General features: G+C 32.1%; 1 protein-coding gene and 1 long non-coding RNA gene across 7 annotated transcripts in view; one reads left to right on the forward strand and one right to left on the reverse strand.

Moving 5' to 3' along the window:
* LOC134685540 (transcription factor ETV6-like) overlaps nucleotides 1-4,799 on the reverse strand; it is a 73,259-nt gene extending 68,460 nt beyond the window's left edge. For 2 of the 6 annotated variants that reach the window (XM_063545308.1, XM_063545307.1), the window contains exons 1-2: nucleotides 4,686-4,799; nucleotides 1,071-1,135 (exon numbers count right to left, since the gene is read on the reverse strand). In XM_063545308.1, coding sequence (XP_063401378.1) covers nucleotides 1,071-1,091 — 21 coding nt within the window. In that variant the 5' untranslated portion in view covers nucleotides 1,092-1,135; nucleotides 4,686-4,799. Of the gene's footprint in view, nucleotides 1-1,070; nucleotides 1,136-4,060; nucleotides 4,076-4,685 lie in introns of those variants that run through there. The other 4 variants (XM_063545313.1, XM_063545310.1, XM_063545311.1 and 1 more) reach the window with 3 other exon arrangements.
* Nucleotides 1-6,616, forward strand: part of LOC134685542 (uncharacterized) — a 42,413-nt gene extending 35,797 nt beyond the window's left edge. The window contains exon 4 of the long non-coding RNA XR_010101309.1: nucleotides 5,144-6,616. This is a non-coding gene — a long non-coding RNA (uncharacterized LOC134685542). The remainder of the gene's footprint in view (nucleotides 1-5,143) is intronic.
* The last annotated feature ends 16,854 nt before the right edge of the window (nucleotides 6,617-23,470 follow it).

Raw genomic sequence — 23,470 nt, forward strand, 5'->3', positions numbered from 1 at the left:
TTTTAAAGAGTCAAAAATAAATGAAAACATTGGTAACATTGGTCAGCACATTCAGTTATAGCAACTAACGTCATCTCTGTTGGGGCTCAATAACAGAGAACGTAACATCGGGTATATTGGGTAGTACGGCGGCTCCAGCTGTTTCTTAGCAATACATTTAGAACCGTTTTACCAAGACTACGGATAACAATAAAGATATCAAGTTCATTATCGACGTGTTTCACTATTGCTTTTCACGAGTTTTATGTTTTGATTAATTTTGGAAATGGTATGTTATATCTTTTTGGTACAATAATTTGAAACCAGTAACTGAATATATATATAAATTTCCAAATGCTATAACTGATCACAAAGCGATCAATTGCCGATTTCTACATATGCCGTTCAGTGGTTATAGTATGGTCTTGATTGAGACATGGCAGTTCGTGTATTTTCTGTTCAATAAATTGAGAACCATTTAACCCATGATTTTTAATTTTAATATGACAACATGGAGGCCATTTTGACTTTTCCTTTTCTAGAGTTATGGCACTTGATTGCTTTAACAATGAAACAAATAAATTAAAGAAAATCTCCGGTTTGCTATTTATATATGAACCTCTTGTTGCTTGTTAAGAAAAAGGGACGAAATATACCAGAGGAAGCATCGCCATTTTTTTTACACTTAAATTTTGGTAAACATAATTCACAGCTTTCAGAAGTTTCGTTTTTGAGGTAAAGACCTGAGTGGATATTAGATGATATCCATATATTGTCCTGTATATTCGCAGGTGGACTTGTTGGGTAAATAACATAAAACGTATATTACAATTAGTAATTCATTTGAAAATAAATTTGGTAAGAAAGAAACCTTTTTCATTCATGATAAGTAAATATTTGCGATGGATAAGTGATTGATTCTATCTCCTTGTAGCCTCAAGTTCCGTTCCAAATAATAGTTAAATAATACATGCACATATATATTTTTTTTCTCCAAAAATAACTTTTTGGTATGAAATGATTTCATCATACAATAAATACAATGATGCTTTATCAAATATATATGAATGTATATATTAAAATTTAATTACCTTCATCAAGCAGTCCACCATGCAGCTGACATGAATTGATACTTCCGATTACTTCCGAGAAAGACCTATTGATACAAACAGGGAAATTAGTTTTAACAGCTTCCTTTTCATCAAAGCATTTGTTTTATCGATTAATGTATTATTATTTTACAGAATTTATAATCTGATCATAAAAACCTCACAAGGTAAATTCTCTATGTAATGTGATACTTGCATGAAGAGACACAATTGACTATTTTATTCGCGGCTATTAGTGGATATTTTTTAATGATGTTGCAGGTGGAATATACAGGTTAATTACAAGTTAATTTCGCTCAAATTATATTCAGTGCACATTTACTTCCCTTCCAGTTCTGATCATTAAGGCGGAGTTTCCCTTATGTTTTGAAGGACATGTAAATATAAACTTGTAGATAAAAATAATAACCTTTTTTCCGAGAATCAAGTGGTCCAATTTTTACATAAGTATAAAAGTTTCGAGAGACTGATAATTTATTCCTTAAAAAAAAACCAGACCTCTCCAATTTCCATGTGATACGTGCAATAATATTCCAAATACATCTATGGATTTGACCGCTCATCAGACTAAAATATTTCAAAACAAGCATAATGCAACAAAAAAACATGAACAACTCTGTAAAAGATTATGGCATAATTCGAACCGAATACAGGGGAAGTAGGCAGACTTTCCAGATCACGTCTGATCACACGGGGGACCTTTCTGTAAACTAATACTGCAGCAATGAAATTGTACCATGAATTTTAACATTTCACTAACAAACATGTATCTCTCATCCACTACCTCCGTTCCATTGAAATAAAATAGATCTATAACCAGGTTTTATGAAGAAAACATTATAGTTCTATTGTGCTATAACAGGAATAAACAGCTTTCAAAAAGGTATAAATGGCAAATTATTTGAAGGAATAATGTTATAACTTCTTTTCAAGTAGTGGCCTTTGAATATTTTGTTTATTTTTTAAGCATTTTCTGTAAATGACAACATAAACATGCACTTATTTGTGCACATAATGTAGTCTTGATTTCCTTAATGTTGTATCCCTTAAAATACATTTTAAACAAGCTTTGTATAATGGGTTATCCTTTTGAAACAAAGAATATATATGTACTTATTAATTTATCCACTAATGTCTGTTTCAGAGTTTGTCAATTGTTTTCGGTCAGTAAATCTCTGAATCATGTTTTATTTGAACTAGTTATTTCAAGTCTAATTGGAGCTTGTATTGGAAACACCTACATGTTTAGTCCGAATCTGATATGATTTAGATGGTGGTATTAAAAGGTTTGCATTGTATTATAATTCATAAAGCTAACAAATATAATAATAGGTCCCCAATTTCCCCACAAAGTGTAAAAGGGATTAATATAAGTTGCAAAACTTGTTTTCCGATCCAGTTTAAATAACTATGTTTAAACTAACCAATTAGATTGTTTTGCTTGTGAAATCACTGATTTTTATTTTAAATATACCCATTTACATATACTTACAGGTAAAAGCTGACAAATCGATGTCTAAAATTAAGACAACTGAAGTATACCGCTGTTCGAAATTCATAAATCAAAAAACGGACAGTTTCGTTTTGAAGCATATAAAAATACACAGATATCAAGCTGGAATAAGAACGATCTAAACGTTGCCCAGTGTTGGAAGAGAGTATGCTTGAAACACTCTTTGATACGTTCGAATTGATCCAATGCAAGGGGTGTTGTGTTTTCCCTCCAAAAAGAATACTTTTTTGAAGTTGAAATTAAAACCCGCATTTTATGAACCATTACAAACTTTGCCTTATGTATGTGTTTTATTTAATTTGTACAGTCCTGTATAGGCATGAAATATGTACCACTAGTATTTAGGCAAACAACAGAAGTAACAATTATAAAAAATGATTGTAGGTAAAAAAAAATACTTTTCATTGTATAATAACATATCAGTACGAGCAATAAAATGCAGTTTATATATTTGATATACACCAGAGGAATACAAAATTCGTGTGATTGATCTTCCGATCTTTGATTATAGTTATATGAAAACCACACATAGTTCAGCACAAGCACCTTGAATATGATCTAGGTTTTGCCTTAAAAGCGAGTTCCGTCGTTATACATAATAGTCATATTGTTCATCAAATTATACCAAACAGATTTATTGTAATCCACAATTAATTGCACCTAACCCCTTTAATGGCAAAGTGGAAACCTAGTGGTCCCCATTGAATGCTGGTTTTTGATATTTGTTTATACATGATGTCAATCTTTGTTACATTAAATACTATAGTCACATGGAATTAAATTAACGGTACCAATTTTCTTGCACCAGATGCGCATTAATCTGTCATTTATAACAATAGTTCCATTCACAAAAATACAGGAATTTTAGCGTTTAACCAATGTAAGGGTAATTTCAGGAAGCAGATTTATTCATTGGATCATGACGAGGATTTTTTGGATCTCAGCTGGACCTAAAATTTTAACCGTTTTTGAAATAAGTAAGGGTGACAAAACATTACATTTAAATTAATATGAGTGTTTGAATCATGATAAAAGTATGATAACATTTAACTTTTCATGTGATGTTTTTTAACCCAGAAATAAGTGTTTTGTTCTCTTGTGGGGGAAACCCGAAACTGTAAAACACAGATGTTTATTTCAAAGGAAGTCTTAGACTTTTGAATATACTTAACACTATTTAAAATGCTTGGTAGTTTTTAGTTTCCCCCTTTGGTATGTAATAATCCAACTTATGGAAAGACCCCAAATACGATAGATATGAAAGTGTTCGTTTTCTTACTAGATCTCTCTGGTGTGCCGTACATCAGCTTTCTTAGTCAAATTTCTTGAGGAGATCTCGGAAAATTAGGATAAGATTTTTTACGGGAAAATCTAATGTGTAACATTTCAAGTAACATGGAAGGAAATAATAAACTCATCATAGACACCAGGATTGAAATAACAAGTATATTATGTTTACCCGGAATAGCTTCCCGTTGCGTGTCCCTTTCCGGAAACCCTTAGGTTGACCTTGACCATGACGATTTAGCCGTACCCTTGGAAACAGTTTGTACTGCATTTGAAGTACCAAGCATTCCGATGTACCTCTTTCTTAATAGTTGTTTTTATATACAACCTAGCATTTCAGTACAAATTATAGAAATGTTTTTAAAAAGACGATGCCATTAATTACTTTAAGTATGATACATTACGTGTATTACTGTGGTATGGATGTCAATAGAACATAAACATGACCAGCTGATTAAAATAAATTTTCTTAAAAATTGTTTATCAGAGAGCTTTCCAAGAAAAACTATAACTACAAAAATAGGTCAAGAGTCATTTAATTTAGTGTTAACAAGCAAGTGCTTTTAGGTATGTATATATTTAAAATAGATGCAATAACCTAAACAGTGTTTTAGAATTAATGATAGCAATATCAAATGACATGCAAAAAAGAAGAATATAACCTTCTAGCAAACACGCAATTATAGACGGAAGAAAATAATTGTTTTATGTTTGTAGAATGATTTGTTGACTTTCAAGTTACGATATTGTATCAAGATACAAAAGGGATTATCTATATCTAATAAAAAATTGCCTACCTTAAACATACTGTAGTATAAACAAATCACACCTATATACTTCCTGGAAATTGTGACTTAAGATTTTTAACTACAAAAGTAGGTAGGTACAAAAGTACTGTATAACATTTAAAGGACTTTGATCAGATATAAAAATACTTATAATATAGTATGTCACTCGAACCGTCCTTTCATTATAAGTCGGTTCATAATCAAGACCTATTGTACACATGTATTTGTTGTCCATGCATCAAGTTGAAAAGTTTGTTTGTTTTTATTTATTGTTATTTTTATTTGTAACAGTATATGTATTCAAAGTAAAATAGCAAAATATTGAACTCCTGAGAAAAATTAAAAACAGAAAGTCTCTAATCAAATAGTAAAATCAAAAGCTCCAAACTATCAAACACATTAATCTATTATCGATGCAGTGACTATCTTATACTTTTGATGCTCAAAATGTTTTATTTTACTTTTAGGGTCTAGAGAACATACAACTGATTATTCAGGGAGGCAAATGAAGGCACCAGTAGTAAACCGCTGTTCAGAAGTCATAACTCGATTGAGAGAAACACACAAATCCGTGTTACAAACTAAATAAAGGCAACAGTAGTATACCGCTGTTCAAAACTCGTAAATCTATGGACAAAAACAAAATTGGGGTAACAAACTAAAACAGAGGGAAACGCATTAAATATAAGGAACGACACAACATTAAAATGTAACACACACAGAAACGGACTAAGCATTAGACAAAATCCGATGAGACTAACAAATATAACATCAAAACCAAATACATGAATTTGGGATAGAAAAGTACCGTAACACGTCTTATAGTAATGTGAATTCACACTCAAATATATGAGAAAACAAACGACACAACGGAAACACAACGTAAAAATGTTACACACACAGAAACGAACTGTAATATAACAATGGCCATTTTCCTGACATGGTACAGGACATGTTTAAAGATAAAAATTGAGGGTTGAACCTGGTTTGGTGGCATGCCAAACCTCGCACTTTAATGGCAATGTTAAATATAACATTAAAATGACAACATAATATTACAGGACTACAATACAAATAAATAGGGGAACGTATTAGACAAAGATACACATGATTAACAGATAACAAAAGGCATCAGGTTTAAAATTCAATATGCCAAAAAACGCGCCTCGTCCACACAAGACTCACAGTGACGCCCAGATATAAAACCGAGGGAAACCAATTAACTATAAGATGAAAATAACGAAACAACAGAAACACTGAAGTGCAATAAAAAAAATTAAAAATGCAACATACACAGAAACTAACTATAAGATAAAAACAGCCATTTTCCTGACTCATTACAGGACATTTTAGGAGAAAAATTGTGGCAAAGCTCATTATTTAGCTGAAAATGCTGGGGCCACTAATGTAAGAAAAAGTTCCCTATATTTGCTCTAAAATCTATGCAAGAGACAAATACTCTTATCGTATCAAAAATTGAAATACTTCATTGTATATGAATTGCAACTTACATTTATATAGTTGTTTTTTAGTTCTTTTCCCGTATATCTGGGAACACCTACAGTAAATAAAAGCCGATGACCATATTATTGCCGTTAAGTAACCGAAAGCTATTAGTTGGTTGTAGTTTTAGATTTGTTTATTGTTATTTTTATTTATTTGTCATTTGCGTAAAAATAGTCAAAAACGCAAACTTTGTTGGATATTTCATTAAACAAAAAACAAACTGTAAAGGTGCAGGATTCTGAATCAGTAAATTATACAAACTATTTTGATGACGCATATTTTCAATAAATTAAAACAAATAATTGTCTATGCTGAATTAAAAGAAAATATATACATTGTATATCAAGTGACATTTATATGGCCAATAAGTAATTAGTAACGTTTATAAATACATAAATTCTTGCAGAACACAGAGATGTATATCAATTTATCATAAAAAATTGTTGTGATAAACCGAGTAGATATTTATTGCAACGAATTCGATTTTGACTATGAACGTTTGAAAGATATGAATTGTCGTTTTAATATGCAACTAGAGGAGATGTATTCAAAGATTCTTGTATGATTTTGAATTTTAGTTTCTGTTTCTTGTGTATAATTCGGAATTTAGTATGACGTTCATTGTCAATGTACTAGTATACATTTTTTTAAGTGACCAGCTGAAGGACGGGAGTTGTTTTGCTACATTGAAGACCCATTGGTGGCCTTCGGCTGTTGACTGCTCTATGGTCGGATTGTTATCGCTTTGACACATTCCCCATTTCCTTTCTCAATGTTATGGTCTGGCACAATTAGTAAAATCGAGGAATTATTTAAATTTGGACTACTTTTGAATTTTGGGTATTACTTCATTCATACTACAATATCAGTAAAATCAACCTTCAATTAATCTCAAACTAATTAAAATTAAATCTCTCACTCGCTCATTTTTTTAATGCTTGGTAGCTCCAACGCAGCGACCAAGCATTAAAAAAAAATGAGCAAGTGAGAGATTTAATTTTAATTCGATTGAATTAATCTTTGATATATCAAATCATAAAGTTTAATTCAATGAGAGCGAGGAGGCCTCTCTTTCGATTTTGAAAGAAAAGAATAATTATCGTTCAATATTTGCTATATATTAAGGTAGTTCAGGGGTATAGAAAAAAATCGACAGAATTTTCTTATACTTTGTGAAATTTAACTTTGAAGTATTGTAAATGAAAAAATGCAAAAAAAATTGGGGGTCACCGGCCATCTAAGAGATATTTTCACCTTTGAAAATGAGTGCAAATAGGTTATAGGAAATTATAGGGAAAATGGACACAAATACACTTTGATTGAAATTTCAGAGCAAAATAAATGACAGAAGTGGCTAATTTTTTCATACTGTATAGCTTGACGTCTCTTTTTTATAAAATTGAAATAAAATTTGGGGGTCACCGGCCATCCAAGAGATTTTTTGACCTCTGAAAATGAGTGCAAATAGGCTAAATGTAGGAAAAACAGACATAAAATCTCTTTGATTGAATTTTCAGAGCAAAATAAACGACAGAAGTGGATCATTTTTTCATACTGTATAGCTTGATGTCTCTATTGTATAAAATTGAAATAAAATTTGGGGGTCACCGGCCACCCAAGAGATTTTTTGAGCTCTGAAAATGAGTGCAAATAGGCTAAATATAGGAAAAACAGACATAAAATCTCTTTGATCGAATTTTCAGAGCAAAACAAATGACAGAAGTGGCTCATTTTTTCATACTGTATAGCTGGATGTCTCTATTTTATAAAATTGAAATAAAATTTGGGGGTCACCGGCCATCCAAGAGATTTTTTGACCTCTGAAAATGAGTGCAAATATGCTAAATATAGGAAAAACAGACATAAAATCTCTTTGATTGAATTTTCAGAGCAAAATAAATGACAGAAGTGGCTCATTTTTTCATACTGTATAGCTTGATGTCTCTTTTTAATAAAATTGAAATAAAATTTGGGGGTCACCGGCCATCCAAGATTTTTTTGACCTCTGAAACTGAGTGCAAATAGGCTAAATATAGGAAAAACAGACATAAAATCTCTTTGATTGAATTTTCAGAGCAAAATAAACGACAGAAGTGGCTCATTTTTTCATACTGTATAGCTTGATGTCTCTATTTTATAAAATTGAAATAAAATTTGGAGGTCACCGGCCATCCAAGAGATTTTTTGACCTCTGAAAATGAGTGCAAATAGGCTAAATATAGGAAAAACAGATATAAAATCTCTTTGATTGAATTTTCAGAGCAAAATAAAGGACAGAAGTGGCTCATTTTTTCATACTGTATAGCTTAATGTCTCTTTTTAAAAAAAATGAAATAAAATTTGGGGGTCACCAGCCATCCAAGAGATTTCTTGACCTCTGAAAATGAGTGCATATAGGCTAAATATAGGAAAAAACAGACATAAAATCTCTTTGATTGAATTTTCAGAGGAAAATGAATGACAGAAGTGGCTCATTTTTTCATACTGTATAGCTTGATGTCTCTATTTAATCAAATTGAAATAAAATTTGGGGGTCACCGGCCATCCAAGAGATGTTTTGACCACTGAAAATGAGTGCAAATAGGCTAAATTATGAAAAACAGACATAAAATCTCTTTGATTAAATTTTCAGAGCAAAATAAATGACAGAAGTGGCTCATTTTTTCATACTGTATAACTTGATGTCTCTACTTTATAAAATTGAAATAAAATTTGCGGGTCATCTGCCATCTGAGATTTTTTTTAGCAAAATAAATGACAGAAGTTGTTCATTGTTCAAAGAGGGGTTGACCTCTGCGGTTGTATAAAGCTGTGTCCTGCGGAGCATCTGGTAATTATTGTGCTTAAACCATATTTGTGACAACATATGAAAACTGTGAGCTGACAGTCTGCTTAGATTTTATCCATAAGTCTCAATATGACTTTCTATCTAAAAGGTTTTTATGTGTCAATATTTGTGTTTCATACAAAAGGAAGATATGGTATGATAATTGATTGTTTATGAGGCAACTCTCCGCAATAGACAAAATGACACAGAAGTTAACAGCTACAGGTCAAAAGCCGTTATCGCATAGTGAGATGTAAAAGGCCCTTCAATGACTAATGAAAAACAATTCAAATGAGAAAACTAAAGGCATATAATGGTACAAAATAATGAACTAAAAAAAATATGTGACACAACAAAAGACAACCACTGTCTGAATTACAGGTTCATGACTTGTGACAGGCACATACATAATGAGCCACTTCTGTCACATACATAATGTTGTGAGGTTAATGTTTGAAGGTGACAACCCTTCCCCTTAACCTGGCCATGGAACAGTGGTGTAATTTGGTACAACATAGGGGTTTTATCAATTTGTATTATTCATTTTTGAACTCTAAATCTAGCGAAAAGTAGATTATCAAAGATACATTTGCAGAATGACTTGTATGAATAGTCAGGACCCTTGTTTTACAAACTTTATGGAGCAAAAAAAATGTGATGAGGTTTGTATGTCATGTATGTACATAAAGTCTGTCATAAAATTAAAGGTTTCAGTATATTCACATTTTACAATATTTTTTGTAACTGCTGTACATGTATTTCACATGTTATTTTTCTTTTCTACTGTAGGATAGTAAGTGGTTCAAATATACATGTATGCCTCTTGAGACTTAAATTACATTTTAATAACTTCAGCTGTAATATGCATTTTTAAATGTAATGTATGTGCTAGGGGCCTAAATTGACCCTGAATTATTTCAAGTGTTTTGGCCTAAGGAATTTTAATACTTAAAGTACTATTAAATTATTACATGTATATTATAATATACTATGCAATTGTTAATTTCCTTTTTATTTAAAGTACATTTTAAACATATGGGAGGATTCAGAGGCAGCCCTAGGAAAAATTTGGTTAATTATATTGGGAATCACTGGAGCATGACCTGAGTGGGTCCCCTTTAGGGCAGTCAGTGAGCCCCCTCTTATGAAAAATTCTGGATCCGCCACTGGGATTTTTTATACAACAAAAACATTCATGAGGTTTTAAATTGCAGGAAAATATCACCTCTTCATACAAGCCCCCCCCCCCTTTTTTTTCATTCAAAAACCTACTAAACATGCTATTAAAAGTCACATACATTTGTACTTATACATTTGTATAATTTTGACTTTTGAATAATTATTAAACATTCTACATATATCAGATACATGTACATCAATTTAGTCTGTAAAAACATTTTGTCTATAATATATATCTTATAATTGCCATGAAAATTGGTCCGTAGGCTTTTAATTTAGTAATCTCTGGTCATACAAAGTTGGTTAAGATCAGTTAGTTCCTACTGTCCTATTACACTTTAGAAACATCCTTTGATTTTATCTTTATTTACAAAATAAAGACTCTTGTGTGGACATTACCATGCGTTCCACATGAAAATCAATTATATAATCATTTTTGTAAATTTGATTACATATCTTGAAATATTTTTTTCATACACCTTTAATAAATATGCCTTAAAGAGGAAGTATTTTTAAAAGAGTTGAAATTATACTGTAACTTTTGGTCATGAATGGACCACCTAAAAAACCTTAAAAAATGTCTGAAGCCATCATTGAAAAGAAAATGACACCCACTTAGTGCAGGTGTAATTTTTTAAAGTTTGCATTTAATGTCTTTAACATATTAAAGAAATGCACTTCGAAATAACTGTGTAGACCCCTAACAAGCTTTTAAATTTAGAAAAATATCACTTTATGACAAGACCACTTTTCCTGTTTAGGTAGTAAAAGTTTTGTTTTTCTCTCATGAAGATTCTGTGGGATCAAATATATTATAGGTGGTAAGGAAAAGTTTTAAAGAATAGAGAATAATGCATGTAATGTTCACAATCAGGGTTTCCCCTGGGTCAATTGTTTTTTTCGCCACCTCTTTCGCCAAAACAATATACTTTTCGCCACTTTATGAGTCACAATACAAATTTGTAAATAAAAGAAAATAGACATACATGTAACAATGAAGAAAAACTGGGTTGTTAAATTATAAGAAGTACAGAAAAATGGGAAAAAATAAATAGAGATAAATGGTATAAAGAATTTAATAGTTAGGAATGAAATGAAGGACCCTCAATCCAGACCATTGGTAAGAAAGGTAGTTTTGTGAAATGATTCATTTTAAAAAATAATTTATACGGTCTAGATCCTGCTAACTTGTTTAAACTCGCCACATTATTCATGTATGTGTCTGTCTCAAGTCAGGAGCCTGTAATTCAGTGGTTGTCATTTGTTTATGTGTTACATATTTGTTTTTCATTCATTTTTTTATATACAAATAAGGCCGTTGTTTTCTAGTTTGAATTGTTGTACATGTACATCATGTACAATTTACATTGTCAAATCTGGGCCTTTCATTGCTGACTAGTATGTATATACATGTATGTGGTATGGGCTTTGCTTATTGTTGAAGGCCTTACGGTGACCTATAGCTGTTTATGTAGGTGCCATTTTGGTCTCTTTTTGGATACATTGAAGTTGTCTCATCCAAGCAATTATACCACATCTTTTTTATATAGATGGGTTTTGCTCTAACATGTCTAAATTTTAAGTGTGCATGCTTAACCAAAAATGTTATAACTAGAATCCCGGCAAAATCAACTCCATTCACATTTGAGTACTCCAGGTTTACAACAAGAAAATTCTTTTTGCATATATATATATGCATGTAATACACCTCATCGCTATTAGCCTACTTGGCCGGCCGACCTGGTCGCTTGACCTTTTGACGCATTCAACAATCACTTTTCCATTGTGACATCAGATATTTTGTTTTATGATGTCAAAATGTACGGGAACCTGTGTGATATCCAGTAATGGTGGACAAATAGCGATAATGTGTATCCTTTTTGATGCGTTTTGTTTTTTGATTTTGCCATGTGATTATGGACTTTCCAAATTGATTTTCCTCTCTGAGTTCAGTATTTTTGTGATTTTACTTTTTACATGTCTTACATGTATATAAACCTTTACTTCCATGAAACATGACCTTTACTCCCAGAAACCTAAATGGTCTGAACCCTATGTAGATGACATATTTTTCAGGTCCACAAATTTCAAATTTATTACATGATAAAAGTACCATGAGCTATGCCTTCTTCTTCTTCTTCTTCTTCCGGTAAGCGGCCACCGTCAACTGGTTGACTATTCTGCCACATTTAGGAGTGAGCGCGTACATAATTTTGAAATTTAATAAACAAAAAGAATGGGTGCAATTTAATATATACAGGTGCAATTAAAAACATGTCATTTAAATCTAATGACGAAGTTGAGCCTTGAAAGATTCAGGACTCGGGGCGGAGACAGTAGAGTTGGGCAAGGTGTTCCACTCTCTGATCGTTCTTGGATAGAATGACTCCTTCCGTACCGTTGTTTTACATGATGGTATTCTTAGTGCCTTTTCATTGTTATTTCTGGAAGGGCGTTCATTCAATATGAGCTTACTGGATGTATCGACTTTGACAAAGTTGTTTTGAAGCTTATACATCATTATTAAGCGGCTATGTTTCCTTCGTTCTTGTAAGGTGGGCCATTCAAGATGATCAAGCATGCTACTAACAGATGAGGTGTTGTGATATCTGTTAGTAACATACCTTGCTGCCCGTCTTTGCACCATGTCCAATCTGTGGATGTCGTTTTGTTGGTATGGGTCCCATACTGCACTAGCATATTCTAAAGTAGGCCTGACCAGGGACATATATGCTTTTTCTTTAATTGACTTGTTTGAGATGTTAATATTCCTTTTTAAGAAGCTAATGGTGTTGTTAGCTTTGGAGCAGATGGAGCTTATATGTTTTCCCCATTTAAGGTCTGACGAAATAGTGCATCCCAGGTATTTAGCTGATGTTACCTGTTCGAGGTTATGGCCATGAAGTGTGTAAGTATACTTTGTTGGAGTTCGCTTCTTGGAGATGGTGAGTACATTACATTTGTCTGGATGGAACTTCATAAGCCATGTTGTTTCCCATACAGCCAGTTGATCAAGGTCCTTTTGTAAGTTTGCGGCATCTGCATTAGATGAGATGGTGAGATAAGCAATAGTGTCATCAGCAAACAGTCGTACGGTTGATTGAATCCCCTGGGGCATGTCGTTTATATAAAACAAAAATAGGCTAGGTCCCAGGACGGATCCTTGTGGTACACCGGACTCTACAGGTATGGAGGTAGATGTTTCACCCTCTACAACTACTGACTGTATTCTATCACTGAGGAAGTTGTCTATCCACTGATTTGTTTTACCGGTTATCCCATAATGCTTCAGTTTGTGAATTAGAAGGCTATGACTAACCTTATCAAATGCCTTGGAGAAGTCCATTATGAGACAATCTGTTTGTTTCCCCAGATCTAAGTTTCTAGTTACATCATCGATAAATTAAATCAATTGTGATTCGCATGATAATCCCCTTTGGAACCCATGTTGAAGTGGATACATGACGTTGTGTCTATCTACATGAGCCTTTGGTTGCATTAATAATTAATTTTCAGCCTGAAAAGGGGGGGGGGGGGTCATTGTTTTGTTGTTCGACACGGATATTGTTCTGAAATTATTTACTCTTGCATGTTATTTTTCAGTGGTCGTGAATCGCTCTTGAACATTTATATTCAATTCAATAGTACTTACTTGTCAGTTTAAATTTCCCCTTTTTCATGATTTGTTTACATCATCTTTCGCATGTTTGTCGGACCTTTTCTAGTGTACGACAAGAGTGAAACTGCTTCATAAGCTACCAAAATGAAGATCGTTATCTATAATTTCGATCTGCATTACAGTATTCATGAAAAGCAGTTCACGTGTTCGATAAATGTGAGTTATTCTCTTTTCATTCTTCTCCTTCGTCAAAAACATGGCATTTATTTTTAGAACGGAAGTCCAATTTCAACAATGACAATTGTAACAATAAATTTTATTAAGTTTTAAAATTGCATTTAAAAGTTATTCAACTCTTTCTCAATGCATTTGAATAAAAAAGATTATTTAAATGATCATATTTTACTGTTACGGAAAATTACGACTATGTACATCACTTACGATATCAATGCGCAACTTTATGCGCAGACGGCGCGAAAATTAAACCCCCGAACTACCTTAAAGCTTGTATCAATTTAAATCTAGCTTTAGCAATTTCAAGTGTGTTTCATGATAATTTCTTACAATTTTGATAGGTCTTAGACGCATAAGGATTATTAAATTTGACTCATAAGATATGGACAGAGTTGCTTGTCTTTCGCAATTATCTTTCAACAATCAAAGGAAAGAATGAGTCTTGACAAGACATTTTTTTGTCAAACATAATTGAAATATGATCAAATGTTTTATTAAGAAAGAGCTATTGTTTTGGAAAACAAATATTAATTTTCAGAATATTTCGAATAATTGACGTCACTTAGATGTCAAACAGTAGATCAACATTTCATTATTTTGTTAAAATGGCTAGTTATAACAGTAAGATACATATATGGTTTTCTCTGAAAATAACTATACTAAGTCCGTTTACTACCCAATACTTGTTACACAATATTATAAAGAGTTATGGGTTAAAAAATAAGTGATCTACGCACCATGCAAAAATTTAATTTCAAAATAAACAAAAGAAAAATATATATTATTATAGTTTTTGGGAATCAAAGTCACTTTTACAAATGGCAAATCAAGTTTTGAAGTTTTGAAGTCGTGTTATATTTTTTTAATTATTCATCCTATCAAATTTAAAAAGTGGATAACATTTATTATGTCTGTTTATTTAACGCATCAATGTAAATATAATGGAATTTGATGAGACTGTCATTAAAGTGAGAGGGTTAGCGCTATAGGACCAGGTTTAATCCACCATTTTCTACATTTGAAAAAGCCTGTACCTAGTCAGGAATATGACAGTTCTTGTCCATTCGTTTTAGATGCGTTTTATTATTTGATTTTGTCATGTGATTATGGTCTTTCCGAATTGATTTTCCTCAAAGTTCAGTATTTTTGTGATTTTACTTTATACAGGTATAGTTTTGTACCAACTTATTATTGGGACAAATGTATTGCGTGTATTCCGTTGGGTTGCCTTGCTCAGTCTTTACAAGTTTTGAAAGTGGTGTTTCGTAAGTTGTCCTTTTTTTCAGGTTGATGCAATTGCTGGTAAACGTTTCGTCCCTGATGGTTTCAGCAGCCCAGTAGTCGTCACTTCGGTGTTGACATGATTATCAATTATATGATAACTTTTATGAATTTCTTGTTACAAAACTTTGAATTTTTCGAAAAACTTAGGATTTTCTTATTCTAGGAATAGATTATCGTAGACGTATTTGGCATAACTGTTTTGAATTTTTGGGCCTCAATGCTGTTTAACTTTGTAACTATTTTGATCTGAGCGTCACTGATGAGTCTTATATTGACGGAACGCGCGTCTGGCGTACTAAATTATAATCATGATACCTTTGATATCTATTTCGTCGTTTTCCTTATTTGGCATGGCGTTGTCAGCCTTTAAGTGTCTTTTATCCTACTGGATGATTCTGAAACAATCTTATTTCTAATAAACACTTATTTTTTATACATTTTGATATTTGTTCACCAAAAGTTATAAGGGATTACTGGTCGAAACAAATGGGCTTGCATAGAACGTTTATAAGACGCAAAATTTATTATGCTATTAAAAGGAATGGAAATTTAAAAGTACAGAGACGGATATTGTTTATGTGTTGGATTCAACGTTGAATTTGTTATGTAAGTTAAACAAGGCGTAGTTTACATTGCATTCAAGAATAGAAAATGATTATGTTGTTCATCCAAGGACAGTTGCATAAATGTTCACACAAGGACAGTTACATAACAAAGACATTTGTTGGTGCTTTTAGTTACAAAGACGATGATTTGTCTGTTAATTCGCATCCATTAAGTTATCACTTGCATTTAAAGAGGCTGTATCTTCGAAAATCAAGTTTGAGGTTTAACTTAAAAAGCAGGGTAAATGCTGTTATTTCTACACATTAATGAAAAATGAATTTAAATGAACGTAATTTAAAGCAAAACCTCTGATTTTTATTGTCACCTGTTAGACAGATCTCATTAGTTATACAAAAAATTGTAAAACCCCACTAGCAATGACCTGTAGATCTTTTTGAAACACATGTTTACATATATATATATATTTACTTTAGTATAAATGACTTTAATTTTACTTCAATGTTTGAATTGCATGCATTTTGTCTGCATGAAACTCTACTTTGCGGGTGACTTGTAATGGTCAATTAGTAAAATTATTGCATGTTATAAATCGGTAAGGACATCTACTAAAAGTCCATAAAGCACAACAGGGGTAATTGGTGTTATATATGACGGTCTTTCACTAAATAATTCAAAATTTGGTGAATATGTGGAACGCATCTATCCCATTGAACTAGAGATAAAGGATATTACAGATACAGTTCAGTCTGCCTCATATCTTGATTTGCATCTAGAAATTGACAATGAGGGTCGGTTAAAAACAAAACTTTACGACAAAAGGGATGATCTCAGTTTTTCAATTGTGAACTTTCTATTTCTAAGTAGCAACATTCCAGCAGCACCCGCATATGGGTATATATCTCCCAATTGATACGGTATTCCCGTGCTTGCATTTCCAATCATGATTTTCTTGATAGAGGGTTGCTGCACACAAGGCAGCTATCAAACCAAGAGTTCCAAATGGTGGAGCTGAAATCATCCCTTCGTTAAGTTTAAAGTTGGTTGACAGTTATGGAATAACCGTTTCACAAATGATATCGGATATGTTCCTTACGTCGTAACTACAACTAAGCACACGAGATCACCCCTAGTTTTTGGTGGGGTTCGTGTTGCTTATGTTTTAGTTTTCTATGTTGTGTCATGTGTACTACTGTTTGTCTGTTTGTCTTTTCCATGGCGTTGTCAGTTTATTTCCGATTTATGAGTTCATAAACTGATATATCTATAATCTTAATATATGCAATATTTTTGTAATGCTGTTGTGGCAGATTCTTGTCATTTTTATTACTTTGTTTTGTTTTTTTTAACGGATGTTTTGTTGTGTATACCCATTTACCAAGTTTTTTGAAATCATCTTACATCTGTTTTTATGAAATGAGACAGATGTTAAACAGTGATTCATAATTCCTGTGCGATAGTATCAAACGATAAAGATAAAAACGCGCAAGCAACAAGTTGTACATGGATTTGCTCATTATGTGATCTATCAACATCCTACTCAATTCCTTCACCGGGTATAGAGCGTCACTGATGAGTCTTTTGTAGACGGAACGCGCGTTTGGCATATATACTAAATGTAATCCAGGTATCTATGATGAGTTTGTTTCCATACCAAACTGCTCATTTAGACAAAATGAGGAACATCACAGTAACAACCAAATGTAAAAACACTTATACATCGAAAACAATGAATGGGTTCTGATGGCATTCCTCCCCAAGTACTGAAAGAATTGATCCTAACAAAACAGAGGTAATGGCTCAATTTTCCCAACAATCTATCAACAGAGGAACCCTCCCAAGAGCATTGAAAAGAGCTAATATATGCCCGATATTAAAAAAAAGCCCGACAGAACCAAGTATCTCTTACATGTTTTAATTGCAAACTACAATAACATGTCATTTGCTTGAACCTTAAACTTCACAACATATTTATAGCCGACAACACGCATTTAGAAGAACACACAGCTGTTAAACTAAACCTGTTAGTGTGATACACGACTAGGCAACTGCCATTGATCACAGGAAACAAACTGATATATTTATAATGGAATAAATAAATTTGGTGTTTTTACTGTCTTCTGATTGGTTAAAATTATTAGTTTTATTTTCAATGTTGTCAATTTTGATGGCGACACGCCCACTCTGACGTTGACTATTCATACGCCAACATGTGTGTAACGCTTGTTATTGTTAATATAAATAATATAAAAAGTTCTTTGAGCCTTATTTTTGATAGAAATTTATTTATAATGAATGGCAATGATTTATTTTGATTTTATTGAACCATAAAACTAATTTTTGACTCTTCACATTTTTCAATGTGAAGAGTCAAAAATTAGTTTTATGGTTCAATAAAATCAAAATAAATAATAGCCATTCATTAATTAAAAAAAAACCATTTGTCATCTTGAATTGGATTAATGCCTTCCTATCTATCTAGTTCATATCAACGACTTAGCTGAAAAAGAAACATAGGAAATAAGGCTGTTCGCAGACGACTGTGTATGTTCACAGAAATAAAAAAAGCGAAGATGATAACCTATATTGCCGAAGCCCACAACGATGCTGTCAAATAGAAAGTTCATAGCTATAAATAATTTATGCATTTCTTGTTTTCTCATTTGTATTTTCCTTTTCTTGCAAATACATCGATATATTCTTGCATATACAAACAAAATAGTACATCTAATATAAGACTGTATTTAAGTTGCTAGAAAAAAGACAACAATACATATTAATGATTCCAATTTATCGTACAGTTAATTGTATTCCATATATGACTAATAGTTGTATTAAAAAACAAAAATGTACAAATTACAAGAATGATGACAATTATTTTCTTTAACAAATACATTTTTGGAATAAATTAATGTCCATGTCGTGTGCAAGAGATGATGTTATTTAAGTATACGTAACTACATGACATTTAAGGGTTATTAAGCTACGATTTTGACAATAAAAGATTAAATTATTAAACTAGTTTTGTCTTGGCTTCAAACATTTACAAAATCGGAATTATGAATAACTTTTAGTTATCAACCAATAACTAGTTCGATCTCGTCCTTATAAACATCGCTGATAAATTAATGACTTGCAAAACAATAATTCGACCTATTCTAATCAACATGCATGCACATTTGAATTGGAACTCAATTTAATATGATTGTGCATGTGCTCAGCTCAAAAGATTTCAGCTGTAAAAATGTTCCTTAGGTGAAACAGGAAAGCTGATATCAAAGACCAACAAATAATAATTATTTTACAGGTAACAGGTAAAACGATGAAGTAAATTATGTTCTTTTTATCTTTGATATGAAATCAAACAAAAAGACGTCAATATAATATTATACTTGCTAATTATATATATTCATATGTTTATGTTTTGCCTATTTATATCTGTACCAGGGTCATATGTCAATCTGTGATCTTAGACGGTCAGGTCAATGGCGATTTGGATGGCGTCCTATAACTTGGAGTTATGATTCAATTTGATGGACATGCACTTGGCAGCTAACGTCTTTTTTAAATATGCTATACAAATTGAAAAAAAATACCGTATAAGTTTTAAAACAAAGGTAAAATTCTATTAGTGCTGTAGGAATTGATGACACGTGATGTCTAAATGAAGCTAAAAAAATGTTTTGCAATGGTAAAACCTAAACACAATTTGAATAACGAATTGGTTTTTACTAAAATTCAGGCATCGGTAGAGTAGGAGTAGCGAGTGCAAAATATACTCCGAGTATTAATAATGTGAAACTTAATTTATCATTATAACTATAACAAAAGGTGAAAAATCCAATTTTCTGTAAGTATTTGTTCTTACTCTAAATAGTTGGCTCGGATACACAAATATGGTCTTCTTGGCTTTTGGTATCGACAAGTATTGGATAACATGGTATATTTATTACTTGAACATACTTTAAATAAACCCAACATAGATACCAGGATTAAAATTTTGTATTTTCGCCAGACGCGTATTTCGTCAACAAAAGACTCACCATACAGTGACGCTCGAATGAAAAAAGTAACAAAGGAAAAACAAGTACGAAGTTGAGGACCACAAATTCTTCAAAGTTTTTGTCAAATACAGCAACGGTAATGATGTAAAGAAGCCTTAGAATTAAAAAAAAAGTTTTAAAACAGTTAATTTATGATTATGATTTAAGTAACTGCAAGTACTCTTAGATCAATGCATATATTTTTTTTCAAATTAAGTTAGTTTTCTCTTTTTCATATTATTGTTTCCCATTTATAATCCTCATGTCCTTTATGGGTGTATTCTCATTGTTAAGGTCGTACGTTGACAAGTAGATGTTTTATCATCGTCCCCGTCTATTGAATTGGCAGAAGCGAAATAAGGTTAGTGGACCCACTTATGGTATATTATATCATCAATAATTCCAGGCTTAAAATTTGTACACCAGAAGCGTAGGTGAATGATATAAAACATGCAGTTGTATTATCATTGGTACATGTTATGTTCCTGCATATTTTGGTTCCTATCGCTCAGTAATGGTCTATTGACTTTGTAACTTTTGGATATTTCAACATTCGTATTACAGTATACTATCAAAATAACATCCAGCCGAGACATATCTCTGTGTCAACCGTTTGTGTTGTGTTCCAATTAATCTTAAATCATGTGATTGTTTTGCGTTGTTCTAATTAATTATAAATCATGTGATGTATTTTTCTCTTTGTTTAACACTTTATTATTTATAACATTCATACCCTATTAATTTTCATAAATTATTAGTCGTTAGTGCACGTAAACTATGTTCGTTTTGATCAACGACAAATACGGACTATGAATAAAAGATGTTGATATAATCTAACAAGACAGCAACCCAACGATGAATGATTGATTAAAAGTTGGCTAGGAATCCTGCAGGTGTAATACCACAATTGATTTTCCCATATGAGTCTTTGTTAAATTTGCAATTTTCAAAAAACAATGAACTTTGCAGTCAAAAAATGAAATTTGCATTGATGACGAGTCAATGATAAAAATGAGCTTGTGAAATATATTATTGAGAAAGTATTGCAATCTCTTTGATAGTTTTCGCCTAATCGTATAATCACTCCTTGATAGGGGAGTAAAAGTGAAAACTACCTAAGACAAGATTATGATACATTGCTCTTCTCCTGTCCGAAAGTAAACCTCATGTCGAAGGAAGTCATCTTAACTTTGAACGCAAAAACAGCCGGTTTGAATAGAGACTAAAATATGAGGTTTTTTTTTATATCCCATATTCATGTATTTAGTTGTGATGTTATATCTGTTAATTTCGTCGGATTTTGTCTAATGCATAATTCGTTTCTGTGTGTGTTGCATTTTAATGTTGTGTCGTCATTCTCTTATATTTAATGCGTTTCCCTCGGTTTTGGTTTGTGGCCCGGATTTGTTTTTTTTTCTATCGATTTATGAGTTTCGATTTATGAGTTTTGAACATCGGTATACTACTGTTGCCTTTATTTTGTTGGAGATGTAAAACATTTGAACTTTTCCCTAGTAATAAAATGAACTCCAATCTTTACCAAATGGAAAAAAAAGTACGAATTTGTGAGCACGGATCAAAGTTTTTTGTTTGCTTTTGTAATTTCAACAGAATAAATAATGCGCAGTGTTCAATTGAAACACATATTATCTGTCCAAGGGCAATAACTCAAAAGACTTTTTTTCTTTTTAAAACTTTTCATAAATATCATACAAGAAACGTAGGCAAGAGATCGCCCAGAGTTTTTTTCCTATATATATATTCTTTTAAGAGGCATTATTCCTATAATAATAGTTGAATGCCACTGATTTTCAAACTCGTCCACAAAAGTACTGATTATTATCTTATATATCTTTGAAATAACATACAAATCTTATAGTAAGTGTAGTCTTGATGACACTTTCAGTTACAATCACCTATATAATTTGTATAAGGGTTGTTACTCCTTGAATATAATTACCTAACGCAAATTTTGAAATTATAAAATACGTTGCTGACATAAACTTTAACATAAGTTTCATGATAATCATACAAGAAATGTAGATTTGGGTGCAATTTCAATTAAAATTCCCTTGGGACACATCTCTATTAAAACTAGTTGATAGGCAGAAATTTTCGAACTCGCCAAAAAACATATAAATCTTTCTTGTAAATTTCCTAAAAATCTTGGAAAATTTGTACGTGAAAGCACTTACAAATCCGCAGTGACAGATGGACGGACTGTATAAAAAAAAATGTGTTCGCCGCAACATGTTTCGCGGGGGACAATAACCTAGTCATAAATAATCCCAGAGAAAAACGTAATACAAGGAAGATTAACCTAACTTTATTGTAGGTTACTGCTGAGTAACAAATTAAATTATTAAATTAAAGGAAGAAGCAATAACAGATGTACTAAAGTTAAAGAAAGAAACGAATAAGCATATATGTTTTATGAAATTACATTTACTAGTTGGGAAAATTATTCATAGATATGTTGATAGAATTGTCTATTTCGAATTGCATAGTCCTGATTTGGTACAGGAACTTCAAGTATAGGATTTGAATAAGATTTTACGGCGTCCATAAACGAGCTCTCATCTTATTATAAAATTACATAAACAACACAAAAGCAAGAGAACAACTATCATTACTCCTAATATTGATTGCTTCTTAGAAGCTTGACTTTTTAGCAGGACATTAAGTCATGCCACAAAGATGACGCAGAAGAATGCCCGATATAATTGTAAACAATGGTTGTATGAGCACATATTAATCTAGTCACAATATGGCATAAACAAATAACGCTACATCCTGTTCACCATGTGATGCAACGTCTTATGACCAGACTGATTAATGACCAGGACACTGTCCAAGGCAACATAATATATCCCAGGCTGACATCGTGCGTAATGTGTAGACTGAAGTCTTTATACAAAAAGTAGTTATTTTTTCAAAAGTAATCAAAACAAGTATATATTATCTTCTACTGTATAACGACACGTGGTGAAAGTATAGATTGTTTAATTATTTCTACATTGTAATACCGTACACAAAGATTTTTGAGTAGTAAGTTCGTTGTTTTGTGAGTTGATTTTACTCAAGACGGTAATTTATGTGTGAAATATTCTTAAACATATAGCACGATGATGTTTTCACTATCGGAAATTGATAACATAAGACTTGGAAACTTTCACATGGCAGTAGTAGCCTTGTTGGGAGATGTGGGGGTCCATTTGACGTATAGCTACACATCAAAGCATGGTTGGAATACGGACACCAATTCGTTACCTTCTGTTTAGAACGAGCAAGAATCATGCAATAATAATGATCAATGTTAGGCTCCGTTGCCTGATAAAATATTTGGACCTATCAATCTTGTCTCCTGTGCCAATGGCACACCTAATTTTCTCACCCCCAGGCAGGTCTTCCTAATTTAGCTCAGTATTTGACGGTTGATAAAGTTCTTGTCTGAAAATATTTACCATGGGACGTAAATTACATTTCTTATAGTGTAAGGGGAATAACCAAATCTTGAAATGCATCGCAAATTCTTTCC

The sequence above is a fragment of the Mytilus trossulus genome, chromosome 9 (genome assembly GCF_036588685.1).
Source record: "Mytilus trossulus isolate FHL-02 chromosome 9, PNRI_Mtr1.1.1.hap1, whole genome shotgun sequence".
NCBI classification, from domain to species: domain Eukaryota; kingdom Metazoa; phylum Mollusca; class Bivalvia; order Mytilida; family Mytilidae; genus Mytilus; species Mytilus trossulus.